The sequence below is a fragment of the Canis lupus genome, chromosome 4 (genome assembly GCF_048164855.1).
Source record: "Canis lupus baileyi chromosome 4, mCanLup2.hap1, whole genome shotgun sequence".
In the NCBI taxonomy this organism is placed as follows: Eukaryota; Metazoa; Chordata; class Mammalia; order Carnivora; family Canidae; genus Canis; species Canis lupus.
The window spans coordinates 10,745,697-10,762,659 of record NC_132841.1 but is presented as its reverse complement, the minus strand read 5'-3'; the positions used below and the strand labels follow the sequence as shown (position 1 = coordinate 10,762,659).

Here is a 16,963-nt window from a genome sequence, read left to right as displayed (position 1 = left end):
TGTCTGCTTTCAGCTCAGGACATGATCTCAGGATTCTGGGATCAAGCCTAGCACTGGGCTCCCTGCTCGGCGGGGAGTCTGCTGCTCCCTCTGCCTCCCCACCTCATACTGTCAAATAAATAAAAATCTTTTAGAAATTTTTAGAATTACACAAAATTTTTAATATTTTGGTATTAATGAGTAGATTTTATGTAGAAATAGTAAAACTATTTTCTCTTCAGGCGTTCTCCAAGTAAAAGGTCCAGGAATAAGCAGGTGGGACTACGTTAATATTTTTGTAGTTCCTCAGCCTCAAAATGTACAAGTGTGCTGGATTACAACAGAATAAGAAGTGAGTCTGATGGCATTACAGTGTGGCTTTCCTTCTGTTCCTGTTTCTAGAGAAAGAAATCCACCTCAAAGGAGAAATGCGCTGTACCATTTACCTGCAGGCCTAATGTGCCTGGTGGGTGATAACACTTCAGGACTCTGGTTCAGACCTCAAAGTAAAACAAACAATCCAGTTTTGAAATTTTCTTCAAAAATGAAATTCCTACAATAGAGGGTATCAATAGCTTTTTTCTTCACTGGAGTTTCAGCAAGTCCCTTATGTATATCTCTGGTTCTGCCTTCATCCTTGACACATTCACAAATTCTTAAAACATTCAGCACACAAAGCTGGCTGCTCACTTTCAAAAACATGTTATTGTTTCATTTAATCAGGCTGCAAGCTGTGACTTTCAGAACAGCACAACGTGAGTGAAAAAGAAAAAAAAAAACCTTTCCCACGTCAGTAAAATTTCTCTTTCCTTAGAGAACATGCTCACTTTTATAATGTCTTTATCAATTACTCAATTTATATAAAATCAATTCTTTGCTAAAGACTGTTGTGAAACAAATTTTTAAAAATTTAGAAAAATTATTTAAAATCTTAAAGCCAAAAAAAAAAAAATCTTAAAGCCTTAATTTTACTATTACTAATTTTTAAAAACCCAACTATTTTGGTGCTATGCTGACTACAAGATAGAGTTAGAAGAGTGAGCCTTTCTCTCCCTCAAATTAAGACTATGCATTATACTGTGACAGCAGTAGTGCCACATCATGCCATCAATGGGGCCAGGGTCATTGTCAGACTGGCTTTCCTGTCACACTAGGGATATTAGATTTGTGGCAGTATGTTGAAGGGGGCACAATCCTGTATCCTCAAGAGCATATTATTACCTAAAAGGATCATACAGGCAAAAATTGTTAATGTCTATGTAGAACCAAAGCCTTGTCCTATAACATAAGAATTTAACAATTTCTTAGCTACCATTTGACAAGTTCTTCCTAACTTCCCTTAGCATCCATCAGTAAGTTCCTAACCTGGGCCCTGATGCTGTCCAACGCACAAGCTGCAAACAGAAAAAGACAAGGTTGCTAGTGTCTTTCCTTTCATTATTAATGTAATGAGCTCCATTAACCTGTTTTTGCCACCATGTTCAAAGGCTGGATTTGAAGCCTAGAGGAGAAGAGGGCATGATGGTTGTACTTTATGAAACCAGGAACAGGACTCTCTTCACCATATTTAACTTCTGACCTTTTCAGCTGTTGGAGCAAGTTGTTTAGTGAGCATTCAACCGGGCCAAAGTCTGAAATGCCAGCAACTCCCTGTCCAATCTCTGGTCTTTATTTGAAGCTGATAAAAACTGAGTGATGACATTGGTCAGAACAATGAAGCTTTGAGAACCACCACTTTTCAGTAAATCAGATGCCATTTTAAGAAAACTTATAATGGCTTCTAGCATAACACATGCTTTACATTAGTCAGACTGTGGTAAAGCTGGAATTCATTGTAAAACACTTTGAAAATATATGAAGTTAACTGAATTCCCCACACTGGAAGACTGTAGCTAACATTAATACTGTATACTTACGGTAACTTACAGATAGGTTAGAAAACACTGAAGGGTCTTATTCACTACTCTAATACTCTATTATTCATGTAGAAATATTTAATATCCTCCCAGTGAATTAATCAGTTCTCAAGCTCACATGAATTTTGCCACTTGTTTAGTCTTCTAGTCCTACAGCAAGTCAGCATATCTCACATCTAGCTTACTACATCTTTCCCACTAGCCCTAACCAAAACAGACATCACATACTCCAGATTCTCTTCAGGATATACCATCTAAAGTCACAGCAATTTCAGAGACAGTGCAAGCTTGTTCATGTTTAGAGTTACAGAAATGAGGCCTAGAAGTGCTTTGTGCATACAAGTAGCCAGAACCAGAGTAAGAACTCCAGAACCCTTGACAGAGAGAAAGAAAGGGTAGAAAGCATGGAAATCACAAGTGATAAATTTCAGATGGAAAAAGGATAAGAGAAATTATAACAAAAAACCAAAACTACAGTCACACAGCTGTTTTGTAGCAGCTTTAAAATATAGTATACAAAATTCAGCAACACGTTATAAAACTGTACAAATTTTTAGATGTTTAAGACCTAAGATTTTTATAAAGATAGACTTATGTTATGTACATTTCCAGGAACAGTGACTGTTATCAGAAAAAGTTACATTTGTCCCAGAACATAATATTCATAGTTTGCTTTCAAAACAAACTCAAAGTAAGGATTGGACTTTAAGCTTCCAAGCTGGTCTGCTTGTAGGAGGTCCTTCACCTCTGGCAAGTATTCACTGAGCTGAATACCTATAAACACAAACACACAGTCCTTTTTTATTTTCATAAAACTCTCAAATGAATTAAGATGATTAATGATAACAACATCTGTGCTTCTATTTAAAATATAATGTCACTCCACTATTGGGAAATACTGTTCTAAATTCCTTCCACTGTCAAACATACTTGCAGGTCTAACGACAGGACATTGTTTACTTAGAGGAGGGTGCTTGAGTATTTTTCCGCCTAGTGGTCAAAACAGCCAATCTGATTAAAGTCTTTTAAATAAGATCTGAAATATTTTCATTTTTCTCTATAGCGTAAGTCATTTCTTCAGAATGGAAGTTTTCAACTAATAATCACCTGAAAACAAGTATTTCAAACAATTATATATTCAAGTATTTCAAGAATTATATATATTAAATATATACCCAATTATATATATAGAGAAATAATTTAGCAGAGATAATATCATGAAAGCTAGCTATAGTGTCTCAAAATACAGTCTGAAATGAGACAGGAGAAGAATCATTTCTTCATTAGTCCTCTATAAAGCTGGAAAGCCAATGAACATTGATTAAATGGAACTGCCAGAATCAGGATTTGTGTAGTTACAAAGAGGCATGTAAAATTTTCTCACTTGATAAAGAAAACTAGAAAAAAATTCAGTAAGACAATATAACTTGTCACATTAGCATTAAGTTCTCAAAATCAAATACGGAGTTTTTTTTTTAATACCCTCAAAGTGCCTAGCACCATTTTTTGTACTTGTTATATAATAAAAATCTGGATTAATAAATGTTATGAGGCTAAATCCAAAATATTTATAGATCATTTACTACAATTAAAATACTTTCAACAAAGATTGTGCATTTTGTGTGTATAATGTACTTCAATAATATATAAAAACAAACCAAAAAATTCCATGTGGGTAAGTTAAACATATCTGTTGGATGAATACATTCCACAAGCTGAAGTTAATTGCTGGCTGTCAAAGCCTATAAAATTTGAGGCTATTTATCTCTCTACCTTCAGGATCTGTCCTTTAAAAACATTTACTACTGTATATAGTATTATTCTACAGTATTATTAAAAATTTTCCAAAGACAGATGTCCCTACCTTCTTGTTATCTTTCATTTGTGTATATGTATTTATTTACATAATAGTTTCTACTTTTTTTTGTCCTTTGGTCACAATTCAGTAATTCTTTCTATAAAACCACAACTTTCCATTCCTGCTGCCCATCTATGATTTATAATCTAAGAATAACAAAAAGAGCAAAGTCACCTTTAAAAGGCACTAAACACTTACCCTGAGCAATAACTCAATTCTGTGGCACTTTTATGAGAACAAGCTTCATGAAAAACATTGGATTTGAGTCCAAATGCTTTCTAATAATCTATTAGGCCCAACTGGAAAATCTCTCCAACAGCACAGAGAAATCAACTATATCCAGTTATTTCTTTATTTTCAAATACAGAAAAAAAGTCTTACAGGTGTTTTAGCTGTTTGTGAATTTCAAGTATTTCAAATACTTTCAAGCAAAAGTCAGGTTCTTTTGCTATATCTCTTAACTCATTTTTAATTTTTATTTATTTTGTAACAATGAAAAGGCTTGATTAACCTTTGTGTTATCTGCTTGTCTTTGAAAATGAAAGCACTATTAAATCTGTCATGTAGGATGATCAAGCATTCCTTTTTCATAAATAAAATCCATATCGGGGATCCCTGGGTGGCTCAGTGGTTTCGCGCCTGCCTTTGGCCCAGGGCGCGATCCTGGAGTCCTGGGATCGAGTCCCGCATCGGGCTCCCGGAATGGAGCCTGCTTCTCCCTCTGCCTGCGTCTCTGCCTCTCTCTATGTCTATCATAAATAAATAAATAAAAATAAATATTTAAAAATAATAATAATAATAAAATAAAATCCATATCAATTCTAGGCAAGTTCCAAGTTGTCTAGTCATAGAACTGTATTTTCACTGGATCACTTATAAAAGGCGACTAAAAATCTGAAAAGCAAGGAATGCAAGGAGACCACCACCGATGGGCTGTAAAACAAAAGCTTCTGACACACAAATGGTTGAGAGTTTGCTTTTGTTTCACCTCCGAATATGGGGTGGTATGGCTGGTTTCACACTACCTTTCCAAGAGCCCCCTTTTACTTTCCCAGGGTAAGCCAGCAATTCTAAAATACAAGATGGCAGAATACAATCCATTACAGAGGAGCTGGGGCTTTGAATCTACAAAATACTTGTAGGCATTCAAAGGACAAGTATCTGTTGAGTGACTACTACATACCAGGGACTCAGTTTGCCATGTTTTATGTATATTAAAAAATGTCTCTTGCATATATATATATATATATATATATATATATATATATATATATACACATACATACATATATAGAAAACTTTCAAATGTGTGTAAATGTCACTATGATGGATTAAAGTCCCATCGATTTAGGAGGACTGAATTTACAATAACTTATCACTGTATATTTTTCCCATGTGGTCCAAAAGAATGTCCTTATCTTTTTGCAAAGACTGGTAAACTCTAAGCCTTATTTTGCACATGGCCTGAATTTAGTATGACACATTTTGATAGAACATGATATAACAGGAGCCACATGTGTATAAAATGTGCAAAACTGCTCATCTCTAACACTCTCCATATGTTAAGTTCTCAGTAATATGGAAAAAGGTGAAGGTAACTACAGTTGATCTTTGAACAGCACAGGTTTGAAGTGCATGGGTCCACTTAGCTCCAAATTTTTTGGATTCGGTACACTACTGTAAATGTATTCTTCTTATTATTTTCTCAATAGCAATTTCTCTTCTCTAGCTTCTTTTATTGTAAGAATACAGTATATAATACACATGCAAAGTTATGTGTTAACTGTTTATGTTATTGGTAAGGCTTCTGGTCAATAGCAGGCTAACAGTAGTGAAGTTTTTAGGGAGTAAAAATTTTATGTGGATTTTCAACTGTGCTGGGGGTCAGTACCCCTCAACCACACATTGTTCAAGGGTCAACTGTATCCTCTACTTCATATTCCCCCTTAGAATAGCTCCTTTAACTTGTGTCTCAATCAGCAAATGGAGTTTTGCTCACTGTTTTAGGTAAAAAACATATACAAAACATATTCCCTTGTTTCTTTTTATTTGTTCCTAAAATGAATTTTAGAGTGTTAATGTCCAAAATGGATTTATAAAAGCATTTTATAATTTGTACTTAAGCACAGTATGGTCAGTTATATAACAAAAAGTTATTTCTCATTTATATCTCAAGTTTTCTATCTTCACAAGAGTTAACTGAAAAATTAAAAGAAAATGGTTACTTCTATCATACAGATTTTTGGTGTCACAACCAGTATCTGAATCCATTCCTTGTCCATCTTGAATCAACATGGAGACTTTGCCCACTGGAGCCCCCCGGGACCTATGTGGATGGAGACTTCACCTTCGCACATGCTCCCTCAGCTGGGAGAGGAAAGGAAAAACCCCTTCCTTCATTTTAAAAACATTTCTCTGAGTATGATACTGTTTAAACTGCCCTAGCACTGACACCTTAGCCAATACCCATTATTCTCAGATTTCTTTTTTTTTTTTTTTTTTTTTTTTTTTTTTAAATTTTTTTTTATTTATTTATGATAGGCACACAGTGAGAGAGAGAGAGGCAGAGACACAGGCAGAGGGAGAAGCAGGCTCCATGCACCGGGAGCCCGACGTGGGATTCGATCCCGGGTCTCCAGGATCGCGCCCTGGGCCAAAGGCAGGCGCCAAACCGCTGCGCCACCCAGGGATCCCTATTCTCAGATTTCTAAAACTGAGGAGCGATGATACAATTTCCAATATTAACAAACCACTTACCATCTTTTAAAAGTTTCTGTAAGATTTTCACAAATATACTGTCTTTAGATACTTCAATTGGATCATCCTTGCCATCTGAACTGGACCAGCTAAAAAACAAAATTGCAATGAGAAGAAAATGAAATAATAGATTATCTGAAATATAAATGACTTGTTTGCTCCTGTAGTTTTGTTTTGATGGTTGTGCCTGGCTGGAGAATCTTGAGTTTTGTGATACTGTTTCAAATTATTTAAATAAGAGAGGTTTAAATGTTGTATTATACTTAGAGTCTCCATATTAGATACAAAATGCTACACTTAGGTGTAGCATTCCCCCAACACAACCATATATATTTGATGTCAAAACCAAGTAGTGAGCCATCTTTGCCAAAAAAAATTCTGTAAAAAAGTAACAAATCTAGTAAGGACTCCCAAGAATGATCTTCAGAGCACAATAGTTATAGTATGTTGTAACATATTCTACTTTTCATTAAAATAAAATAGTAGCAAGTTTTATCTAGTCTAGATTATCTATTGTTGAAACACACACACACAGACTCACTGCTTTGTAGTAATTAATGAATATATATATCCCATGATACCTTAGAGTTTTGTGGGGTTTTTTTTAAAAGATTTTGTTTGAGAGAGCACACGCACAAGCAGGGGCTAGGAGGAGGGGCAGAAGGAGAAGGAGGCTCCCAATACGGGGCTCAATCCCAGGACCCAGAGATCATGACCTGAGCCGAAATCAGGAGGTGGACATTTAACTGAGCCACCCGGGTGTCCCAATACCTAAAAGTTGTTTTTGTTTTTAAAGATTTTATTTATTTTTCATGAAAGAGACACACACACACACACATAGAGGCAGAGACACAGGCAGAGGGAGAAGCAGGCTCCATGCAGGGAGCCCGACATGGGACTTGATCCCGGGTCTCCAGGATCCCACCCTGGACTGAAGGCAGCGCTAAAGCGCTGAGCCACCCGGGCTGCCCTACCTCAAAGTTTTTTTTTTTTTTTTTTAATATATTTTTAAAGGCTCTATTTATTTATTCATGAAAGACAATGAGAGAGAGGCAGAGACACAGGCAGAGGGAGAAGCAGGCTCCATGCAGGGAGCCTGATGTGGGACTTGATCCTGGGTCTCCAGGATCACAACCAGGGCCGAAGGCAGCGCTAAGCCGCTGAACCACCAGGGCTGCCCCATACCTCAAAGTTTTTAAACATGAAGTCATGACAAGGAATTCCAGTCAAATGACAATATACTTTTTTAAGATTAGGAAGAAGAATCAAGTGGTTAGAGACAGATGCTTTAGAGAGTGACCTCCAAGACCAAAGAGAACAACAATTTTAACTATCTGGGAGTGATCAGAGAAGAAATGCTTTAGTAAAAATAGTAATACAATTTCTCATATAAATAGGAAAACTGTGAGTAGGGAAGAGTGTTAGCACTCAAGTTACAATCTATTTAAAATCCTTTTCCCAGAAATAATTCATCCTCACAAGCGATTATTCTTGTCTTTCACTGCCACCACCTTTCTTTGCCACCATTTCCCATGGAAATCTCCCTCCTCGGGAAGGAGAGGATTGTGAAAAAGAGGTCTCAGTAACTTATAAGAGAGTACTGATACGCTAATAAACTTTTTATTTAAAACAAAATGCAGTTTCTTGTTTAGCAGAACAGGCCCAACTTATATGAAAATCAGGAACATATATATTTCTGTGCAAACAGTCCAAATTTTAAAATCAAAAGTAGAGGGGCACCTGGGTGTCTCATTCAGTTAAGCAACCAACTCCTGGTTTTGGCTCAGGTCATCATGATCTCAGGATCATGAGATCAAGTTCTGCATAGGGCTCTGCACTGGGTGCAGAGTGCTTGAGATTCTCTTTCTCCCAGTCTCCCTTTGCATCCCACCTCTGCTCTTGCTCACTCAAATAAATAAAATCAGAAGTAGAAATTTATCATACCAGTGGTCCTAAGTCCTTAAACTCTCCCTTTATTATTGAATGAAAAATTTAATTATTAATGCATGCAGTAAGTTTTTTTTTTTTTTTTAAAGATTTATCCATTCATAGAGACACAGAGAGAGAGGCAGAGACACAGGCAGAGGGAGAAGCAGGCTCCATGCAGGGAGCCCGACGTGGGACTCGATCCCGGGTCTCCAGGATCACACCCTGGGGCTGCAGGCGGTGCTAAACCGCTGCGCCACCACGGCTGCCCACGCAGTAAGATTTTTATAATACAATTAGGTTATAAAACCATTTGATGTATGATATAATGTTCCTAAAGAGTCCTTTTCCAAAACCATAGCTTAGAGTCATACGATGAGAACTAAGAACTTACTTATCTCTCTGAAGAGCTTTGCAAAAGATTTCCAGTTTTAGATCATTTATGTTTACGTCTTCCTCCTTTATAGTAAAACAAATAAATCCTCATTAAGTCCTGATTTTAAAAATACATGCTTAAGCTTGAGTTAGCTAATTCTGCATAAATGATTGATTTACTTTAATTCATAATTTAAAAAATTTCTTTTAAGACATCAATACTCAGAAGTGTAAGCCAATTAATAACTGTGTATGAATTAGTTTGATTATTCTGTGATGATCTGATTGAAAGGGTTAAGATTTTAAACAAGGTAATATAAAAGCCAATATACTACATTTTAAAAATCTACCAAACTACTTTTTAAAAAAATTTTTTTTAACCAAACTACTTTCAATTGCAGGGCCAACTATTTAACCTACAGAATTGTCATTATAATCTCCCCCCACCCCGCCAAAGAAGGCTGAGAACAGCTCCTCTTAGGATAAATACTGTGAAAAATAAATTGATAAAGCAATATATCAGACTGAGGAACTAATAATGACTTCATAAATGAAAGAGAAAAAATATCCCAGGATTCTGAAAAGCACTGTTTTTTATTCATGTGCAGAAAAAGACATCTGGGAATGTCTGAGAATTATCAGGAAAGGGAATCTCCTGACAGCTTTTTTAAAGAGCTTTGTATAAGCCAAGTTAGGAATATCTGAACCAGAGTCTTTTTAAATTAACACATTGTTACAACTGGCTAAAAGAGTAATTTTTTTCTTTTTATGTCTTTAGCTCTACAGAAAGCCAAATATATAAATTGTGATACTTGCCCATGATCATCTCAAGTGAATTACGTACCTCATCAATATATTCCAGCAAGTCCAAAGCTTTCTTGAAATCATATTCATTAGCTCTTCTGTTTTCTTCACAGATATACAGCTATGGCAAGTTCAAATAAGACTGAGGATTATTTTAAGTAATCATATAACCAAGACTAGAGAAATTTATGGAGAAAATAAGTCGTTCTGTCTTTCAAGTAAGTCACAGGTATTTTTATTTTATAGTAAGAAGACTATCATCTTTGGAATTCACACTCCATCTACCCTCACAATAAACTGTCTTTCAAAATGTGCCTATGCTCAACAGTATTTAATTTGCATAACTTGGTATAGGTACCTTTAAAATGTCAGTACATTTATATTCTTAAGTTCAAGATAGTATATGTATTTCAGTATTCTTTTGATCATATTCTTTGCAATATGCTATATATGGAGAGGCTGTTGTGAGCTCAATTATAGGAAATCTGTTATTAGTAATGGCTAAAATACTGAAGTTTTTGAATTGTCTTCTTTTTAATAGAATTAGAGCAAATTCAAAGTGATCCTACATTGTTCGTGCATTTGAAATGCTTTCTTGAAAGGCAAAGGAGAAGCAAAGTTAACACTACAAGCGTACATAACAACAAAGCTAGCCTACCTAGGCTGTAGCCCATAATCTAGCTATGCCCTTAGGAATGTGCTATGTCCCAGAGAAAAAGGGTGAGGATGGTACTTATAGGCTATGTAAAATCCAGTTCCTTGAACATTTTTCTTATGGAAGAGCCTGAACTGTACCTCATGGTACATGTCTGTCCTATGCTGAAAAATACAAATACTTTCTTCTGGTCACCTGGATGAGCATCTCTAGGAACAGGTGGAGGCAGAGGCTGGCCCACTACTTTCCACTAACGTGAGTCCTGCTCTCAAGCAACTTTTAACAACTATTCTAGGGGAAGGGGAAAGTTACCAGAAAAATAGGAAGTGGGCAGATGACTACTTGTAGGAACTATACCATCTGACTCAAATACTGAGAGGTTGTTTTGAGACTAAGGAATGGTGCAAGGATGTGAAAAGCACGCACACTGATGAGCTGTGGGGCAGTCAACACTGGCATTGCACTGAGACTTAGCTGTTTTTCCGCCAGCAGCTGTTCAGGCAAGGTCTCCTGGTGCAGCAGAAAGCGCTCCTGCTCAGCCATTTCTAGAATTCAAAATGAGAGGCGGGGAGAGGAATAAACTCTTCTGCTCCATCATAAAAAATCTGAATTTTTTTCAAAAAAGAGGAACATCTCTACAGGTAATCTCATCACTATTTGGTGAACTTAAAATGTTATTAATTCTGCTAACTCTTGATTTCTGATTATGCTAAAACATATTTATGGTGTGATCCAAATCATATAAACAAACACTATCACCAGATACAGGAGGGGAGAGAAGAGCTATGAAAATACACCCTACTGCTTGAAGAAATTGTAGAACAGATGGCTATTTTGAGGCACAAGTCCTTCAGATCGGGGGATTCAGTCCCATTTTATGGTAACTTAGGAACTCCCACCAGAGTTTCTAGCATAATCTTTCACTAGGGGAAATGATCTACTTAAAAGCCACAATGAGTATACTCCAGGAAAAACAAAACCTGGAAGCTTATGTGCCAAACCTATTAACTAGCAATGGTAATCTCAATAGGATGAGGGGACAGGGTGAGGCTTACTTGCCATAAGCCATCCAGGCTGCAGCCCATCCCCAGGCTGGGCTACAGAGGAAAAGGATCTAGAACTGCCATGCAGCCTCATAAACACAGCGGTCCCATCACAGCAAAGTACAGTGACCAAAGCACAAATATGCTCATACAAATACTGACATCACTTCACAATCAAATCATTTTTGTGCAATTTCCATACATAGAAAAACAGACTGGGAGGATACACAAAACAGTAATAGTAGTAATCTCTGTGGCAGTGAGATATTATATAGACAATTTGGGTTTTTTGTTTGTGTTTTTCCTGGTAATTTACAAATTTCCATAAGGAATTATTCACATTACCAGAAAGGAAGTTATTTTTCAAAAATCTACTCCCTATGTCCAGATACACTGATGACAGTCTGTAGGTAATTACTGACATCTGAAAATACTCCCATTGTGTTAAGAATGTGAAAGTTAAGAAGTAATCAAATCAAAATGACCAGTTCTAACGATTTCTGGGGGTGAGGTAGCAAGAAATAAAACCTTGATTTAATTAATAACATGGTCTATCTCTGGTGATCAGACTAAATTATGGCTTCCCACGTCAGATTATCAGCCAACCTTGCTGAATTTATACACACTTCTTTAGAACAAAAAAGGACTACCAGTGCTTAAAAATAAAAGACTGAAGATTTCCCTCAACAGTGCAAAATAATTTTTTTTTAAAAACATATTTTATTTATTCATGAGAGACACAGAGACAGAGAGAGGCAGAGACACAGAGGGAAAAGCAGGCTCCACGCAGGGAGCCCGACATGGGACTCGATCCTGGGTCTCCAGGATCACACCCCGGGCCAAAGGCGGTGCCAAACCGCTGAGCCACCCAGGCTGCCCAAATAATTTTAATAATAAAAATTAAATGCTAATCCTAGGATATATTAAATAATATATGTAAGACTTTTTTTTTTCAAGAACAGTGCCTCCAATCCCTGTAACTACCCATTTTATAGCTGAGGAACTGAGGCCTGTCAGAGGGTATCCAAAGTCACAAAGATAGTAAGCTGGAGAAAATATCTGAAATCGGATCTGTCCAATTTCCATCTAGATTCTTTCCACTATTCCCACTCCTCGAAGAAACAAATGACAGCAGTATAATTAGAATCTGTACCTAAGAGACTGGACTCTGTGGCTAAGCCCTGAAACCAAACACCTGTATTTGCATACAGTTCACCCCTGAACAGATAGCTAAGATCCCCCTCCGATTTTTATTTTGAAAAATTCCAAACCTACAGAAAAATTTAAAGAATACAGTGTACACTGTATACCTGGAGTTACCTGCTGTTAACATTTTGCCATCTTTGCTTTATCTACCTATCTACTTATCAACCCACCTATTTGCTTTTCCCCTTAAGTAATATAGAAGTTGCAGACTTTCACACCATTTCATTTCTAATTACTTTAGCATATACCTCCTAAGAACAAGACCATTCAACCAGTATCATTATCAAGTCTGAAAAATTTAACAGATATAGTAAAGTCATCTAATATTAATTATGTTCACATTTCCCCAGTTGTCACCAAAATGTTTGTCACAGTTATTTGGGGGATGACCGAGCATCTCATACTGCATTTGGTTGTCACAGCTCTCAGGCTACTTTAATCTAAAACAGCCTCTTTTTTTTCCCTTTATGTTGCTTAATTTTGAAAAGACTGGGCTGATTATATTAAATGCCCCACAAATAGGATACATCCAATCATTCCCTGTTGTTAGATTCAGGTTGAACATCTCTAGCACGAAAGCAATGCAGGTGATATTCTGCATCACTCCAGGAAGTATGTAATGTTAATCTGTCTCACTGCTGATGATGGTCTGTTAGATGTGTGTAATGACAGTCTGAAAACATGAGATGATCTTCTACCCCTAACCCCTAGACTCAATGTTTTAGCATCCTTTGATGAACAATTAGTCACTATAGTTGCAAGATGCTTCCCAAGTCCTATTCCACACTTATCAGCTGGTATTCTTTTTTCGTAAAGAAGAATTTCACTGATCCTTCCCATTCTGGGCATCACTGTAGATTTATGAATTTTTGCTTTTAAATGGTGAAATAAAATGCTTTACTATCATTTTACTATCATTATTTTTGGTTCAAACTCGGCCAGTGGAGGCTATTTTGTTGACATCTCTACAAAAACCTTGCTCTCTGGCTCAGCAAGATTCAAGATCTTTCCTCAATAACCTTTGTTTTTACTAAGAAATAGTTAGAAGTAGTTAGAAGCCAAAACATAGGACTAGGTATACTCATGCTACTGGGGTGTCACTGCTTTTAGCCCTTTTCAGTGAACAGAGCCAGGAATACTTTAATTTTAAATAATCTTGATTCCATCTGAAATCTCCAATTCAAATGCTGTATACAGGGTTCTTCCTTCTCCTCCTAGATTTTATCTCCCTTCCCCTTGGTTCTCAAAAATGACAATGTATCATTTTCTCAACCTACAATACAACAAAATAGTTGGATACAATTATGACACCAAAAAGTTTTGAATTCTGAAACCAGTAGCTTCAAAATTACCACTATTTACAACAAACCCACTGATTAAAAAGGTCAAGATTTCTTTGCAGTTCTTCTTGTTCTTAGATTATGAGTCACTCAGGGTATACTCAGAGCACTCTTCAAATCATACATAATTCTTAGGAATTCTTATTTAACAAACAGATTTTCTGTAAAAAATAGAATCCCAAAAAATATGTACTTAAGTGTCTAATGAGACTGGATAGAAATCGCTCCTCTTAAAGGAGTGATGGGTCCTGTTTCTAATAAACCCTATTAATTACAGGAATGCATTCTAAGAGTTCACTGATAGCATGATTAACATTCAAATCCTTTCCTTTACCTTCAATTTTTTCTTGTAGGATATCCTCTGAAAAGTCTGAAGCCAATGCAGCCAATTTACTCAAACCAAGAAGGGTTTTTTTCTTTGCAAAATAATGAGTTTCCATGTTTGCCAAACCCAGAAGTGTTGCATGAGCCTACAATAAACAAAATATGAAAAATGTTAAGATTCTCAGTACTAATTCAAGTTAAGTACAACCCAAAATTATTCCCAACTGATAACAATGAAAAATCAAATTAATACTAGCAAATCTAAAACTGACTGGTACTATATACTGAGAGTGATTGCACAAAATATCAACCTGCCATACTAATTATTGGGAAAAGAAACATACATAAAACATTCCTTCTATAACAATTATATATTCACTTCAACAACTTGTCAAGGACAAACTTTAAAATTAATTCATGTATAGTTTTTACCCAAAATTTGAACATTTTTTTGTTTTATGCCATCATAAATAAAAACACTTTATTCAAATTATGTCAGCGAACAGGAGATACATATTTAAAATCACCTCTAAATAATATTTTAATCACTATAAGCTAAACTAATTAAATAAAAAACTGCCTAAATCGGCTCCATGTAACTCAATCTTCCTTACCTTTTCTAATTCTTGGCTGTTAATTTCATGTAACCAGCTAAGATGTTCATGAGCTTGCAAAAAATTTGCCAACTCTTCATGCTGAGAAATGGGCTGAGATAATAATTTGCCTCGCTTTCCTTTCTCCAGATACCAACGGAAAAGAAAGTCTGAAAAATTCTACAAAAAAAAAAGAAAACAAAACAAAACAAAACCAAGAAACAGAGCAAAGAATCCAACAATATTCGGGAGTATAGGTTTAAAAAGTACATTTCTGATAATAAAATATTAAATTTTCTTAAAGGTCGTAGATTCTAGAATAGAAATCTTCTTTTAAACACTTATTTTCTATATGGTAGTGTCCTAAAGAAAACTTAACTTAGTAAAACTTCATTTAACAAATGAGGAATTCAGATTCAGAAAGGGGATCCTGCTCAAGATCATGTAAACTTTATACATGGATGGTGTGGAATGGTACTCATTAGTTACATGTAGCTGTTTAAACTTCATTAAAATAAAAAAATTCAGTTCCTCAGTCACACTAGTCATATTTCAAGTGCTCAATGGCCCTACATGTGCCAGATAGAAATCTGAGACAGAAAATATGAGTAAGATCTCCACTGTCCCTGAAAGTTCTATGCAACAGTGCAGAATGAAAGATTCTCAAGAATTGAATCCTTTGCCAGAAGGCCATGCAGGCTGGTTTGATAAATAGAAATCTAGATAGGCCCTAAATGCTTAGTCAGTTTTTTCCCACCAGATGTTGGGGTAATATGGAAGGCTAGGGGGGAAAGGAAGACTAAAAAGTCCTACAGCCATACATGTAAGAGATCTTTCCACCAAAGGGGGAATTCTGCAATGAACCGGTTCCATAAGACTTCAAAACCAGAAATGAAGTGAATGTAACAGAAGCCACAACCAAGCCTTGGTCCACCTCTATTCTGGTTGAATTGAGTGACCTGCTTCTCACCATATCTGCCTCCCCAGGTAAAAATAGCATTCATTTCCATCTGTACGGTTCTTTTATACACAATATCCAAACACAACAAAAAAAAAATTACAAGACATAAAAAGCAGAAAAATATGACAAGTAAGTAGGCAAGAGAAGCAGACCTGAGAATGATCAGATTTTGGAGGTAGCACAGAAGGATTTTTAAGTATTTACTAAACATATTAAAGAAAATAAAAGCATACAAAAACGGATGGAAAATGTCAGCAAAGGACTAGAATCCACAAAAAGAATAAAAACCATGATGGGCTTAGCGCTATTATGAAATACTAAATAAGCCGTGTCCCACAATTAGGCCCTGATCAAATAAGATAAGTTACATCTAGTCCACGTTATACCCTAACATCATCAAAAACATTGCTGTGAAATACTTAATGATAAGGACAAATGTTTGTGACGTACTAAGGTAAACAAGCAATTGGCAAAACATGTCTGTCTGTATACAATGTCACTTCTTAGTAGCAAAAAAATCAGGTTTCACATGAAGATCAACTGAATAACGTGGCCTTTAGGAGCAACTTGAATTAGCTTAGAGAGTGTCATAATGAGAACTTTTTAAAAAAATAAGCATGATGTCAAACAAGGAAAGCAAAAATCTTTGGTGTATGGAAAGCTAAGCTCTCCCAAAGCTGCAGCATCTTGTGCTCCCAAGATCTTTTTTCAAAGTTTAAGAACTCCCCCAACATTCGTATACCTAAGTACTTTTAATTATAACTGAAAATATCTGAATAGAAATGAAAGTTTTAACATATTCTTCAAACCTTAAAAGAATCATTCAATAATACTTGGAATTGCCTGCCAATTTACCAAGAAACATAATGCACAAATTAGTAGCTAAGTTAACTACAAAAAGATTGTATATCATCTTTCAATCTGAAATGGTAAAACCTCACTACAGGACCTATTGCCTATGTCCCTGACGATCACTACCTGATCGGCAAACTGGGTCATGTAGCGCTGGAGTCTGCTCTGGTTGTCGGTCTGCTCACACATTTGTACTAAGATATCAAAATCACAGTATTTTTCTGCTAAAGAAGCAGCCCACGGGTACTGGCCTAGTGTGACTGTAAAAATGAGAACAGATAGAAAAAAATCCCGTTAGTGAAAACTTAATATGTGATAAAAAATGACTGGAAATTTTACCTTCAACTCATATTATATTCTAAAAATAATGGAAT

General features: G+C 35.9%; 1 protein-coding gene across 2 annotated transcripts in view; it reads right to left on the bottom strand.

Moving 5' to 3' along the window:
* Positions 1-1,626: 1,626 nt before the first annotated feature.
* Positions 1,627-16,963, bottom strand: part of NUP133 (nucleoporin 133) — a 53,981-nt gene continuing 38,644 nt past the window's right edge. For both annotated transcript variants that reach the window (XM_072823124.1, XM_072823125.1), the window contains exons 19-26: positions 16,716-16,849; positions 14,798-14,956; positions 14,194-14,329; positions 10,697-10,815; positions 9,656-9,736; positions 8,831-8,895; positions 6,511-6,599; positions 1,627-2,669 (exon numbers count right to left, since the gene is read on the bottom strand). In XM_072823124.1, coding sequence (XP_072679225.1) covers positions 2,533-2,669; positions 6,511-6,599; positions 8,831-8,895; positions 9,656-9,736; positions 10,697-10,815; positions 14,194-14,329; positions 14,798-14,956; positions 16,716-16,849 — 920 coding nt within the window. In that variant the 3' untranslated portion in view covers positions 1,627-2,532. The remainder of the gene's footprint in view (positions 2,670-6,510; positions 6,600-8,830; positions 8,896-9,655; positions 9,737-10,696; positions 10,816-14,193; positions 14,330-14,797; positions 14,957-16,715; positions 16,850-16,963) is intronic.